The 15,242-nt window shown below is 51.4% G+C and overlaps 1 protein-coding gene across 3 annotated transcripts in view; it reads right to left on the bottom strand.

The window, feature by feature from the left end:
* ATP2A3 (ATPase sarcoplasmic/endoplasmic reticulum Ca2+ transporting 3) overlaps positions 1-15,242 on the bottom strand; it is a 63,366-nt gene that overhangs the window by 23,552 nt on the left and 24,572 nt on the right. For all 3 annotated transcript variants that reach the window (XM_058818052.1, XM_058818053.1, XM_058818055.1), the window contains exons 5-9: positions 14,460-14,598; positions 11,499-11,579; positions 10,779-10,864; positions 9,756-10,220; positions 2,402-2,490 (exon numbers count right to left, since the gene is read on the bottom strand). In XM_058818052.1, the coding sequence (XP_058674035.1) occupies positions 2,402-2,490; positions 9,756-10,220; positions 10,779-10,864; positions 11,499-11,579; positions 14,460-14,598 (860 nt within the window). The remainder of the gene's footprint in view (positions 1-2,401; positions 2,491-9,755; positions 10,221-10,778; positions 10,865-11,498; positions 11,580-14,459; positions 14,599-15,242) is intronic.

Here is a 15,242-nt window from a genome sequence, read left to right as displayed (position 1 = left end):
GAGCATTTAGGAGCAGCAGAGAGCTTGAACAGCTGCACTGCTGTGGCTGCTTCCAAGCAAGTGTTGAACTGTGATCTCTGCTTCCTCGATAGCAGCTCTTTGCTACGGAAAGGAGCAGCCCTGAACACTCCAGCTGCTTCTCCTCTCCTGGTGGCAGGAATGGTAGCAGTGGTTTTGAAGGAAATCAAAAATTCCCCTGGTTCCAGCAGAGGTAACTGCAGGTTAGAGCTGTGTAAACCCAGCCGGTCATCTGCTGGCTGGAAAAATAATTTGTCAGGCATTTACTAGGATCAGTTTATTCCACTGTTGGTTCCCAATGGAAAGAACATTTTGGAGCCCTTGTTACAGCTCAGGAGCGGAAAACGGAGCAGCCAAGAAAATCTGAAAAATCTGTTTGCTGAGGGAGACAAAGCCACACTGGGCTGTGAGTGGGAAGGGAGAGCCACTGCTCCTGCCCAGAGGGGCTGCCCAGCCCTGGGCTCACAGGGAGGGACAGCAGACACAGCAAGCATGGCTTGTGCAGCACGGGATCCCCTGGACATTGTGGGAAGGGATGGGAGCCCCATGGTCAGACCCATGTGCTGGGAAAAACATCAGCAAAGGGGCTCTGTCACGGACATCTTTTCATGAAAAATCCTTTCCTTAGGATTTTTCCTCCTGAAAAGCTGAGAGGCCTCAGGAACAAAATTTAAATATTGATTATCTGTTGCTGTGGAACGCAACAGGTGCATCTGTGATTAGCTCATGTTGGTTTGTTTGCAATTTATGGCCAATCACAGTCAGCTGGGTCAGACTCTCTGTCTGAGACAGAAGCTTTGTTATCATTCTTTTCTGATTCTACTGTTAGCTTAGCTAGCCTTCTGATGAAACCTTTTTTTCTATTCTTTTAGTATAGTTTTAATGTAATATATATCATAAAATAATAAATCAAGCCTTCTGAAACATGGAGTCAGATCCTTGTCTCTTCCCTCATCCAAGAACCCTTGTGAACACGGTCACAGGGCTGCTGGCTGGGTGCTGTGTGAGCAAAGGCAGTGTCCTGCATGAAATATCCCCCTGCCAAGGCCAGGTTAAAGCAAACAAGCCTTTAGTGCTACCAGCCCTGGGGGAAGGGGGATTCTCTCCTCAGCAAGCCCACACATCCCTCTCCATACACAACACAGGCACAGGGCTAAATCAAAACTCAGGAGCAACAAAAAATGTTGCAGACCAACAGAGTGGCCCTGAATGCAGCCCCCAGAGCCAGAGAACACTGAGCTTCAGAGGCTGGCAGGCACAAGCTCAGCCCCCAGGTCCTCCTCAGTTTTAATTGAAATGCACTGACTGACACCAGCTTATGACTTGGCTCAGCTTTTAATGGAGATTCCTAGCCAGGGATCAAATTGGCTCCATAAATATTCATGAAATTATGTCTGTGGCTGAGATGAGTTACAGCTGCTCCATGGAGGAGCAGAAGGGACCATGCTGACAGATGTGTCTGGGATCACTGAGCAAAGCAGAGGGGAGCAGAGAGTACTCCCACCACCAGCTGAGCTCCTCATCTGCCTTCTTGCTACACTGGGGGCCACCACCTCCTTCCAAAGGAACAGGAATAAACAAATACAACAGCAGAGAACTCCATGTGTGTGATAATACTTCAGAGAAAAGCCCCCAGCTCCCACTCCCTGACCATGCCTGCCCTGAGAGACAGCCTGACATCAGCAGGATCCTGCCCTGGGCACACCAGCCATGGCAGCCACCCCTCCTGTGGGCACAGGGCTCAGGGAGCACTGTCCTGGTGGGGTTTGAGCCATTTGCAAATCCCCCTGAGCATTGCTGGTGGCTCCTGGACAAGCTGCCCACCCTGCATCCTGCAACAGCCACCAGCCAATACCCAAACTGTGCAGGTTCCAGAAACATGGTGAGGCATCTTCTGCTGCAAAGTGAAATAGATTATAGAGAGTAGCATAGGTGTATCACTTGGTGAGAAATTTAGGGGAAATTTCTATGTGATGAAATTTCTATGAAATTTTTATGTTCATCCCCAATCCCACATTTGTCATCTCTGGTTCACGGGTGGCCTTGTTTTATTGGGATTGCTAACCAAGGGAGAGCCAAGGGTGTGGAACCCTCTGCTGAGCAGTGGGAAGGCAGAGCCAGGGTGAGCAGCACCCAAACCAAGTGGGGCAGGATCTGGGTGTGAGGGAAGGGAAACACTGTCCTGGTGCCCGTGGACAGCAGATCACAGCCCATCACCCAACACCTGCAAGCCCACTGGGGATCCCCATGGACAGGACTGCAAACCACCATGGAAACCCCTCCTTTCCCCCAGCCATGGCCATGAACCCAACCCTCCCACCTCCCCCAGCTCTGCTGCCAGCCCAGAGCCCCCTGTGTCCCTGGGGATGGGACCCTCACTCACATCTGTCCCTCGGGGGCGTAGGTGGAGCCGGTGATGCTGAACTCGTGCAGGCTGCACTGGCTGCCCTCCACCTTCTCCATGATGAACATCTGCCAGGGGAGAGGGACAAACAGAGCATCAGGCAGCACATTCAGCCCTCATGCCCAGCCTGGAAACCCACCACAATGCACTGTCCCAGTTATCATAGCCCTGCTGGCACCAGGCTCAGGTGGCACAGACATGGTTTATGAAAATTCCTTTCCTTAGGCTCTTTTCTCCTGATAAGCTGAGAATCCTCAGTAACAAAATGTAAACTATGGTTATCTGCTGCTGTGGAATGCAACAGGTGGATCTGTGATTGGTCTCATGTGGTTGTTTGTAATTAATGGCCAATCACAGTCCAGCTGTCTAGACTGTCTCGGTCAGCCACAAACCTTTGTTATCATTCTTTTTCTATTCTTAGCTAGCCTTCTGATGAAATCCTTTCTTCTATTCTAATATATCATTTAAATAGAATAATATATTATATATTATATATTATATATTATATATTATATATTATATTCTTTTATAATATATAATTTCAATAGAATTCTTGTATTCTTTTATAGTATATAATTTTCTCTTAATATAATATATATCATAAAATAATAAATCAGCCTTCTGAAACATGGAGTCAGATCCTCATCTCTTCCCTTGTCCTGGGACCCCTGTGAATACCACCACACTCAGGCCCATCCCTGGTCAGCCACTACCCCTGGGTGTCCCCAAATCCTTCCAGCTCTCCTCTGCCTTTGTCATGTTCACCTCCTGCAGCTCCTTCTTTCCCTAGGAGATGAGAGATGCTGAGCCTGTTCCTAAGAAGGTTCCTGTGTTTGTCTTGGAGCACAGGAGGGTCAAGGTATCCACTCCTGCCCTGGAAAGCCTCTGCAGGGCAGGATCCAAGCAGGGGTGGCTGCCCCTGCCACCCTTCCCAGCCAGCTCTCAGCCACCAGCCTTGTGCCTTACTGGGATCACAGCTCAGCTCTGTAATAAAACCCCAGTGAGCCATAAAAGTCCCCCACACTCCATTTTTAGTGATTTTTGCCTTTCAAAATCCTTCCAGTTTTTCTTTTGCTGCTATAATGAGACAAATCCCTCAAACTCTGAAATAAAATTACAATTCCCCTCTCCCCAGGCTCCCCCAGTCCCCCTTGTCCCTCCCAGCACAGCCCACCTGTGAGGGCAGCATCCCTGGGAACAGGAGCAGAGAGTTCAGAGATGCTCATTTCTGCTTCTTGTTATTTATGACCCACACTGAAGCCAAAAAGCAACATAATAAATTAAAAAAATAAACAAAGAAATAAATAAAACTGGTTTGGCAAATGCATTTCCCTGGCTGCAGAGGGAAGCCAGGATTTAATGTGGATGCAGAGAAGTGCTGCTCTCCTCAGCTCCACGAATTTGCTGAGTGCCTCCAGAAAGCAGGTGCAGGGAAAACTGTTCCACTCCAACCTGTCTCAAAATAATTGGTTTTTTACTCTATTTATTTTCCTCTGGTTGTTTGTGTTGTTCCCCAGGAGAGGGAAGCAACAGATACTGGAGAAATCAGCAGGCATCACTCAAGCACCAGAGATGCAACAGCTCCAGCTACCACCCACTCCTCTGCCTTCCACATTTCCTCTGGCAACAAACAGAGGTTCACCTGCTATTATTATTAATTATTACTTGCTATTATTATTAATTATTGTTAATAATACAAGGACACTTCATCAGCGGGAGCCTCCCCCATACAGGAGGGGTCCCAGGTATGAGCTAGGGGACAAGCCAAGCCATAAGGGATGTTCAGGGAGCCCAATCCCAGCATGGTCAGCACCAGGACACCCCAGGGGCTTTTCTCACTTTTTCTCACCTCCCTGTTTTACAGGTTTAAGTAAATCAAAGGAGCAGGTTCAAAGCATTCATCTCCTGTGTGAGTAATTCTGAGCCCAAAACAGCCTCACCCAGTTATTTCCAGATATCCACTACCCCTATCCTGAGCTAATGCTGATGCCTCAGGTTTAGATTTTATATTTTTCACATTCTGTGCTGCTTTAGTGTGTAATTCTGAGCTTCATATCAGAGAATGGTGAGCTCTGGGCACAGAGCAGGGAGATAAAACAATTCCTGCTCCCGCTGGGCACCAAGGACAAATGATCCAAATCTCAGGCCCAAGAGCATAAACAATATGAACTAAAGAGAGAAAGACAAGCAGGATGGGACTTCATAACCTAAAGCTGTAATTGGACAATGAACTGCAAGATGCAAATGGAGCAGAACTGATCAAAGTGAGAGACCCTGTGCCTGGTTGTCCATTTTGGGGCCATTTTGGTTCATCTTGGGCGCAGCCCTGGCTGGGCTCTTGTGCTGCCCAAGGTGGATCCATGGAGATCTTTTTAATAAATCCCTGCTTTATTCTTTAGCTCTGTCCAGTCCCTGTTCTAGGCCAACCTTCACAAGGCACCAATGCCCTCAGCTCCTTTCCCAGGGCCCATCAGGGAGGCCCAGCACCATCCCTGAAAGGTTCTGAAGGAAATACTGAGCCAAAGTGCTGCACAAGAGGTGTCCCAGGTCCCCTGGAGGCACTGGGCTCCTCTGGCAGCTCAATAAAGAAATCAAATCCTATTTCCTTTGGTAACAACCCCCCAAAATGACAGACCCAGAACCTGAGCTAAGGCACCCAGTCTGAGACACCACCACAAGGAACCTTCCAAGCCTAAGCACCCATCATCTTTTTTTGAGACATCCAACACCATCAGCATTCCAGAGAGCCAAAATCTCCTGTCCTCCTCAGAAAATGGACTCCTGAAACACCAACCAGACTCATTTATTAAAAAGCTGAAAGAACCCACCCCAGCCTGATGGGTTTGCCTGATATGAGCCTGTTTGTTTTCAAATGCCCATGGCTACAAAACAATTATTGCTTTCACAATAGTGTCTTTCTTATTAAAAAAGGGAAAAGGGAAATAAAAAACCCACATCATTCCAAGCTCTTTATTTTTCCATGCCTTTTTTTTTAAAAAAAAGGTGCTACATAACCCACAGCAAGCAGAGGTTATATCAAATTTCCTGCTGCTCCCAGCTTGCGTGACTGGGCCAAGCATGGGGGCAGCCAGGGCACTGCAGAGGTGTTTGCAGGACCACAGAATGGTTTGGGGTGAAAGGGACATTAAAGCTCATCTCATCCCACCTCCTGATATGGGCAGGGACATTTTCTACTATCCCAGGTTGCTCAAACCTGGCCTTGGCCACTTCCAGGGATCCAGGGGCAGCCACAACCTGTGCCAGGGCTCCTCACCCTCACAGGAAACAATTCCTGCCTCAAATCTAATCTAAATCTCCCCTCCTTCAGCTCAAAGCCATTCCCCTTGTCCTGTCACTCCAGGCCCCTGTCCCAAGCCCCTCTCCAGCTCTCTTGGAGCCCCTTTAGGCACTGGACAGGGCTCCAGAGTCTCCCCTGAGCCTTCCCTTCTCCAGGCTGTGCAGCCCAGCTCTCTCAGCCTGTTGGTGTTCTGTCAGATTTCCAGGCTGAGAAGTGGGCAGGTTTGTGGGCAGTGGAAGCAGTCCAGAGGAAATAGCTGTGTCTTAAGTAGTTAAGAGGAGAAGTAAAGTTTCCATCACAAAACTAATAGAAATAATATTAGGAGCAATAGAAGGAGGTGGGAATGCTGCAGCTCAGCTGGGGGCTGCTGACAAGCCAGGCTCACAGAGGGGCTGCCCAGCCTCTTGTGCAGCTCCTGTTTATCATTCTTTGTGAACAGCAAAGAATCACAGTGAACAGCAGCTCCAGCCAGAGGAACACAGACAGCAGCACCCTTGGGCTTCCCCTGCCCTGAACCTTTCAAAGCCATGCCAGCGATCTGGGGTTATAATGCAACAGAGAGGAGAATGGAAGGAAAATGTAACTAAATGCTCACAGAGAATGTCCCCTTCTCTCAAAGGGCTCCAGCATCACTGTCCCTCTCCTGTCCCCTGGATCCTGCCCAGCCTGGTGCTGCAGCACACAGCTGGATGCTGCTGCTGGGTATTTCTAGGAAGAAAAGGGCATTTGTGTTCAAATGCATCCCTGGAGCAGCAGCTGTGGGTTTGTGGGGCAGACAGGTGTGAAGGATTTATCTGCACTACTCTGTATTTTCTGCAGTGTCTTTAAAAGAACTACTCATGGAGAAAGGCAGGATTGCTGACTGTAAGAGCTCTAACCATCAGTCACTATTCCATCAACCAACCCATGGATCAGCATCATTCTCCTCCTGCACTGGCAGCAGCCCCAGCCAACCCACAGCCCCTGGGGACCCCCAGGCAGGTCCCCCAGTAATTAGTGACAGGTTTGGACAGGCCACAGTGCTGAACTAAGGCACAGAGCCCTGGGGACTGCACCAGGGAAGGCAGGGATTGCACATCCAGGCTCTGCTACAGCCTTTGTGCAAAATAAACCCCCTTCTGTTCTTGCTCCCCAAAACACCAGCAGCCATCTCAGACAGCCAAATATCACTAATTACCCCAAATATCACTAATCACCCCAAATATCACTGATCACCCAAAATATCACTAATCACCCCAAATATCACCAATCACCTCCTCCCAGACATGGGGCACCAGTATCTTTCCCCCCCACCCCCAAGGCCACATCTCCTCTTTGAGTCCTGATTTTCAAGTGCCACCTTCCTGGAAAATTAAGGTAGGCTGCATAAAAGGCTGCTGCAAGTTTTAGGAGAGTGATTTAAACATGTGAGAGCAGAGAGAGCTGTGATGCTTCTATTATTATTAATTAGAATAATGTCCCTTCTCCTCCTGCCAGGCTCCCACTGCTCCCAGCTCCATGGTTATTTACAGGGTGGGAGGAGGCTGCTCCTGGTCCCTCCCTGCCCTGGGGGATGTGGTGGTCTCAGAGACCCCCAGGTGACCACGGAGTGACACAAACCACGGGTTTGCTCTGCTTTACTAAATGGGTTTGTGGCTTTGTCACTGTAACCTTGGGTGGACTTGAGGTCAGAGCAAAGTCTCAACCATCCTGGGTGGACAGGATCACAAAGTCCCCAGCACAAAGCCCCTCATTTTGGGTGGCTCTGGGGGACACAGATTGACCCCTGCTGAGCCCTGGGTGTGTCCTGGCTCAGACAGCACCCTGGCCATGAGACCCCAGCACTGGGAGGGACCCAGAGACATGGCACAGCTCCTGAAACCAGCCCTGAAGCCTTTCCAGAGTCCCTTCAGAGCTCCCAGAGCTGATGCCAGCACTGAGACAGTGAGCAGGCCCTGCTCAGCAGCTGCACTCACCCTGTTAATGGGCAACTTAATGAAATCACTCTCAATTAATACATTTCCCCAGGTTATTGATAGGGTTTTCTGGCTGTTCAGCCCATGGCTGGGCTGGCTGTTTGGCACAGGAGCGTGTCCTGGCCACACCAAGGGCTGCCCAGCACAAATATTTAATATTTACCCACCTGCCACTCACAGGGCCAGGCAGGCAGCCCTGTCCTGCCCACGTCAGCACGGGAATCCCTGTTAATTAAACATTAACAGCCTGCTCTGTGTCCTGGGCCAGCCCTTCTCCAGCACTGTGCCCTGGGAGCCAGGATCCAGCCAAGGGAATAAACAGATATTGCAACAGGATTATGGGGACATGGGCTGGAGGATACTTTGACTTTTTAATTGCTCTTTTTTTCTGATTTTTTTAAAGTTGCTGAGTTCATTCTGCAGAAGACAATTGATGCAGGAATATCAGCCATTTCCATCCATCTGCAGTTTGTGCTCAGCTAACCAGTGGCCAAGGCCTGTGCCTGGTTTGCAGCACTGTCACAGCTTCCCACCACACTGCCTGTGTGTCACAGAGGAGGGATGCTGGCCAGCTCCTTCTTTTTTCCCACAGCAACACATTTTCCAAGGTTCTCCTACAAAAACAACACGCCAAAGGCATGTAAAAAGCTCTCCTGACACTCATGGACTAATGGGAAAACTGAGAAGTGCTCAGATGGTCCAGGCTTTCCTACCAAGTCACCTCTCCACAGGGCCAGTCATGTGGGAGCAAAATTCTCTGGTAGGTGAGGAGCCTTCAAACCCTTCACCAAAGCACCCCAGGGCTTCCTCCTTCCATCAGAAATGCTTTCCATGGGTCCAGGCTTTGTAATTTTGCATGGTCCAGGATTTCTCACTGGTTGGGTTAAAAACAGGGAGGAAAGAGCAAGAGAGCAGAGGAGGCTGACGGCCATCAGCTCTGTCTCAGTGTCACATCCCAGCATGAAGAAACATTCCCTGGAAAGTGACCCCTGAAATGAGACTGCAACACAGCACCTCCACAATGGTGTGCTGCTAAAAGTGAGTTTCCTAATTACACCCAAGCCAAGAGAATGGGCTCTGTGTCCTCACCAGAGCTGTGTGTGGTAGCAGTGTGGGGGTGAGCAGGGAGGAGGGTTTATAGGAAGCCCTGAGGGTTTATAGGAAGCCCTGGGGGTTTATAGGAAGGCCTGAGGTTCCCCAGGGCTCAGTAGGGATCAGGGCTTCTCCTGGCTTGGGTGTAATTAGGAAACTCGCTTTTAGCAGCACACAAGATTCTCATCTCTCCCCACGCTGAATTTGTCTGCAAATTCAACACCTCTCAGTTTCCCCATCTCTGATCCAGAAAAGGGTTTAACCCCACACTCCAGCCTCTCCCCTGCCCTGGGCTGTCACCCTGCACATGGACATTTGGTTGGTGGTGAGGGTGCCGGTCAACATCTCTGTTTCCCCATTTCTGATCCAGAAAAGGGTTTAACCCCACACTCCAGCCTCTCCTATGCCCCTCCTCCTTGGGCCTGGCTCTGACCTTGCACACAGACCTCTGGTTGGTGGTGAGGGTGCTGGTCAACACCTCTCAGTTTCCCCACCTCTGATCCAGAAAAGGGTTTAACCCCACTCTCCAGCCTCTCCCCTGCCCTGGGCTGTCACCCTGCACATGGACATCTGGTTGGTGGTGAGGGTGCCGGTCAACATCTCTGTTTCCCCATTTCTGATCCAGAAAAGGGTTTAACCCCACACTCCAGACATCTGGTTGGTGGTGAGGGTGCTGGTCAACACCTCTCAGTAATCCCATCTCTGATCCAAAAAATTGGCTTAACCCCACTCTCCAGCCTCTCCCCTGCCCTGGGCTCTCCCCCTGCACACAGACATCTGGTTGGTGGTGAGGGTGCCAGTCAACCCTTCTCAGTTATCCCATCTCTGATCCAGAAAAGGGTTTAACCCCACTCTCCAGCCTCTCCCCTGCCCTGAGCTCTCACCCTGCACGCGGACATCTGGTTGGTGGTGAGGGTGCCAGTCAACACTTCTCAGTTTCCCCATCTCTGGGCCAGAAAAGGGTTTAACCCCACACTCAGCCTCTCACCCTGCACACGGACATCTGGTTGGTGGTGAGTGTCCCCGTCTTGTCAGAGCAGATGACCGAGGTGCAGCCCAGGGTCTCCACGGAGGGCAGGCTCCTGACGATGGCGTTCTTCCTGGCCATCCTGCGCGTCCCCAGCGCCAGGCAGGTGGTGATGACGGCCGGGAGGCCCTCGGGGATGGCGGCCACCGCCAGCGCCACCGAAATCTTGAAGTAGTAGATGGCGCCGCGGAACCAGGAGCCGCCGTGCACGGGGTCGCTGAAGTGGCTGATGTTGATGACCCACACGGCGATGCACACCAGGAAAATCACTTTGGAGAGCTGCTGGCTGAACTCATCCAGCTTCTGCTGCAGGGGAGTCTTCTCGGGCTCCGTCTCCACCATCTGGTTGCGGATCTTCCCGATCTCCGTGTACACCCCCGTGGCAATGACGATCCCCACGGCCTTGCCAGCTGCAATGTTGGTGCCCTGGGGGGAGGAAGGGAGGAGAGTGGGTATGTGGGTATGAAAACCCTTGGTTGGAGCAGGGAAATGGGTTCCTCATTGTGAATAGGAAATGGGTTCCTCATTGTGGAAGGGAAATGGGTTGCTCTTTTACCCCCTTGGTTAAGGGGAAAATGGGACATCTTGGGGTTTTTGTATAAACCCACCCCAAGAAGCAGGAGAGCCCTTCTTGAGAGCTGTAACCCCTTGAGGACTTGGCTTCTGCCTGAGAAGAACATGAAAAGGGAGGAAACCCAAATTTGCAATAGCTCCAGGCTTACCACAGACCTCTTCCCCATCCATAATGCATGGATGGAAAAAGTGCTCTGAGATTTCCCAAGGTATTTAAAGGCCTCATGTGCCACAGCCCAGATGGAATCCAAACGAAGCAGGTTCTTATTTTTATGGATCTGGGGCTCTTTTTATGGATTCAGATCTTATGCATGCACTCCCTTTCTCTGCTCAGAGATCTCCCACATCCACCAGCAGCCTCTGCACTTTGGAAAACCACAGGAGAGGTGGAGTCAGGTGTAAGGGACTTACAGAGAACAGCATGTTCTTCTTGTCCTGGTTGACAGCCCGGGGATCAGGGATGGGGTCCGCATGTTTGATCACCGACACCGACTCCCCTGCCAAGACAAGAGGGGAGAGATGGACCACCCATGTTCCCTCTCCAGCCTCAGCTCATCCCTGTTCCAAGCCTGCATCACACAGTGCTCTAGAGCAGCACTTTGCCACCAAACCATCCAAACACCCACCACAGGTGGCTTTGGTATTTTGGGTTTTGGGCTTTGGGGTTTTGAGGATCTTTGGGGTTTGGGGATTTTGGGGTTTTTGGGTTTGGGGATTTTGAGGTTTGGTGGGTTGGGGTTTGGGGGACTCTGGTTTTGGGATTTGAGGTATTTTGGGGTTTGGGGATTTTGGGTTTGGGGTTTTGGGGTTTTTGGGATTCGGGGCTTTGGGGTTTTGGTGGTCCCAAGGTCAGGTGGTCATGGTCAAGGTGGCCACTCTCAGGGATGTCCAACCCCACAAGTGACACAGGAAAGGCCCAGGCTTTGTGCTCTGCAGGAAGGACTCCCAATCACCAGACACATCTCACCTGTGCTGTGGCTTTGATGACCTGGGAAGGTCCAACCATCATCTAAATCTTGCTCTCCCGCCTTTCCCACCCCAGCAAAGCCTTTATCCCAGCATCAGCTCCAAGGCCTGCCTCCAGGAAGGCAGCAGGAGGCAGCTGCCCCTGCCCCACAGGCCCACACTCACCGGTGAGGATGGACTGGTCAACCCGCAGGGTGGTGGAGCGGATCTCGATGATCCTGATGTCTGCTGGCACCTTGTCCCCAACTGCAAGGACAAGCACGGCAGCTCTGCCAGGTGGCACTGGCAGCACCCAACACCCAAGAAATGGGCACAGAAAACCCCAACTGAGTCCAGCCGTGTGCAGGTGCACAGCAGCACCAGCCTGGAGCAATGAGGGCTGCAGCCCCTGGCAAAGGGTCCTGCACTGGGATCCCTAATTTCTGCATTTACAGCTTTGTTAAAGCTTCATTTGGTCTGTCTGTAATCTACAAGTCTGCCCCCAGCCATACCCTGGTGGTGCCCTGCCTGCTGTGCCTCATCCATTCCCCACCCTGTCCCTGTCTCTCCTCTTCCCTGCAAATTCCCCCTGCACCCCCATTTGCCTCTTTCCTGCAAAAAAAAACAGAACATCCCCACGTTGAAGCAATCTGAGCTTCCTAATATCAGTCTAACCCTGCTTCAGGTTTCTCTGGGCTGACTGGAAGCTGTTAACAGTGGAAAATCTTCTGTGTCCAAGACAAACAACCATCCCTGGCTCTCCTGGCATGCACACTGGGCACAGTGAAAGCTGCACCATCCACTGCCATCCAACACCACCCTCCAAGGCACTAGTGCTTCCTTAAAAAACACATTTTAAGCTGCTTTTCCTGCTGGGTTTCTTCCCCCTGGCTCTTCCTCCTGCTCCCTTATCGCTGGACACAGCCACGCTCTGAGTTTTGGAAATACTGAGGGGAGCCCTGGCTCCCAGCCCCTCCCATCCCTTACACAACACTGCTGGCCTGGCTGCTAACGATGCTCTAAATCCCAAACTTTAATCCCAAGCTTCCTCCCGGGGCTTGTAAACCCCCCCAGAGCAGCAGGAGGGGCTGGCACTGCTCCACCACCCAGCCACTTATTCCAGCTGCAGATCCCAACGCTCCAGGATGCAGCAGCAGCATCTGCCAGACACCCCCTGCTCCCTGTACACCTGTCTGGGGGTGCCAGCACAGATCTCCCCTAAACACCATGCACAGAACTTGGACTCTGCATCTGTCCAAGGGGGCTGGAGCATCCCAGAGGGAGGAAAGAGCTCCTCTCCCCCTGAGAAAGGCAGGAGGAGCTAAACCTGCAGAGGAAAACTCCTGCAACATCTGGCGACAGAGAGAGCCCTGGTGGCTCTTTGCCTTCTTTAGAGGACACAGCCTCAAGCTACCTCAGGGAAGGGATAGAGTGGATATTAGGAAAAGGGATAGGTTGGATGTTAGGAAGAAATTTTTCACCAAAAGAATAATAAAGTACTGGAATGCTCTTCCCAGTGAGGTGGTGGAATCACCATCTCTGGATGTGTTTAAAGAAAGACTGGACATGGCACTGGGTGCTATAGCCTGGGTGAAGTGTTAGGGCATGGGTTGGACTCTGATCTTAGAGGTGTCTCCCAACCTTATCATTCTGGGATCCTGTGATTCCTATCCCACAGAACGGACCTGGCCTGGCCATTATCCAGGTACTGAGCATTTGCGATCCCCCAGCACCACAAATCTCCCCAGAGAAAGAGAGAAAAACAGGGGGACACTGCCTGGCTGTGGCTACTGGCTCTGCCTGAGCACCACAGGGGTCACAGCAACCTCTGGTGCTCCCAAAGGGATGCTCTGCCTGTGCTTTTTGGGAAAGGCAAAAGCTGCCTGCACCAGGACTCACCTCCATGGCCTTGTCACAAAAGGGCAAAACTCAGCTGGGTTTGAGCAGCCTGCCAAGTTCCAGCCACCCCCTCCTTCTCTCAGCCTGACAGGTTTCCTGCTCCCTGCTGCCAAGTTCATTGCATTTGCACATGCAAACAGCAGCCAGCCCCTCCTGCCTGTGCTGTCACACATCCAGGGCATCACCTGCATGTCCACGGCAGGTTCAAAGCTTTTCCTCCTTGTGTGCTTTCCTATCAGGCACCTGACAGCACCCTCACCACTTTCCATAACCTCCTAAACCCACAATTTGCTAATAATTTGCAAAACCCCTCCAGATAGCCCAGCTCTTTCCATTACAGTTGCAATGCTGATTGTGCCATTAAAAAGTAACATTGGGCTGCTGATGGGCAGGCAGTGTGCACTTGATTTGGGGAAGGATGGCAGAATTGTATTAATAATTCATTAATTTAATTAAAGGCCAGGTCAGCAGCTGGACTGCATTGTCAGAGCTGCTTTGGGAGTGCTGCCAGCTCACCCAGCTGAGGATCTGGCTGGCTTGATCCTCCCTCCACTATTTTTTTATTCATCTTCCAGCTGAAGCCCAACTTGAAGACATAAATAACAGCAAGCTGGCTGGGCAAGGGAGGGATTGCAGCATGTTTCCACCAGCAGGGCCACGAGGAGGAAAGGAGAGGATTAGTTTTGTGGCTCTGGGGGGTTTACGGCATCATTTCAGGAACAAACAGAACAGAATCATTGGAATGAATCCTCCTCAGCTCTGCTGGGGCAGGCAGCAGACCCCCAGGCAAGCTCTGCTGAATGCACAGCTCCAACAGAAGGGCTGGGGGGTACAACCCACCCAGAGGAAAAAGCACCCTGCTCACCCCCCCATTTAGTGATGAGTTCATCAAAAAGCTCATCCCCTCTGCCTGTCACCCTGCCCGGATGAGCAGCCCCAGCTCCCAAGGAGGCCTCCCCACCCAGGGGCCTGCAGCAGCACCCACACCCTGTCCAGGGATGTGTGTGGGAGAGCAGCTTCCAGAAAGAGGGAATCTCAGTGGAAAATTAAAAGTTCTCCTTGTTCTTCCAAAAAAAGGGGAAACCCTCCCGAGACACAAAACCTGCGTCAGAAATTGAGATTTTTTTCTCTTCTCTGCTGTTCTCTACTGCCTGATGCTCAGGAAAGCATGAAGAGCCTCAGCTTTGGGGATGCTCTGGCCAGTGCCACCTCCCCACGCAGCCCCATGCCCGGGGTGGTGGCTCCCACCTGCCACCTCCACGATGTCCCCGGGGACGATGTCGCGGGCGCGGATGCGCTGCACGCCGCTGCGGTCGGCGCGGATCACCTTCCCCATCTCGGGCTCGTACTCCTTCAGCGCCTCGATGGCACTCTCTGCATTCCTCTCCTGCAAGCAGACAGGAGCAGAGCTGATGGTGCCAGCAGGCTCCTTCCCACCCACTGCAAAGGCAGGAAAACCTAAACCCAGCCCTGCTTTGGAATCCATTCACACCATGCACGGGACAAGCACCTTCAGCCTCTGCAAAATGATTCCTGCTGGCTTAAACCACCTCGGGTCCTGGACCTTTGGGGTTGATCATCTCATTCTCGGTGTGAGAAGCAGTGTATCCCAACAAAATGCATTTTTCCCCATCTAGCAACCTCACCTCAGATCAAGCTGCAGATGAATAAATGGCTTTATAATGAATAGGTGGAAAAGAGGAGCATCACTGGCTGAAGTGTTTGCTCATCCCCCAGGAGGGACACATTGAGGTGAGGGGCAGCAGCCACTGTGGCTGTCTGTGGACAGAGCAAAGACCTTCCCTTGGAAAATGCATTTGGCCCAGGAGACAAGCAGTTTTTGCCTGGATAAGTGCAAGATAAGCTCCAACCTGCAAGAATTGCCAAAGAAAGACTGAAAGAACAAGCCAAGAGGCAGCCATATGTGCAGGGGATGGGGAAGCATGGCCAACATGAAAATTGAACCTTTGGAAAATAAGTTTCCAGGGGCATGAAGCAACCAGACCTTTAGATGAAGGCTCTGAGCCTCGT

Source organism: Ammospiza caudacuta, chromosome 20 (genome assembly GCF_027887145.1).
Source record: "Ammospiza caudacuta isolate bAmmCau1 chromosome 20, bAmmCau1.pri, whole genome shotgun sequence".
NCBI lineage: Eukaryota > Metazoa > Chordata > Aves > Passeriformes > Passerellidae > Ammospiza > Ammospiza caudacuta.
This window is presented reverse-complemented; position numbering and strand designations above follow the sequence as displayed.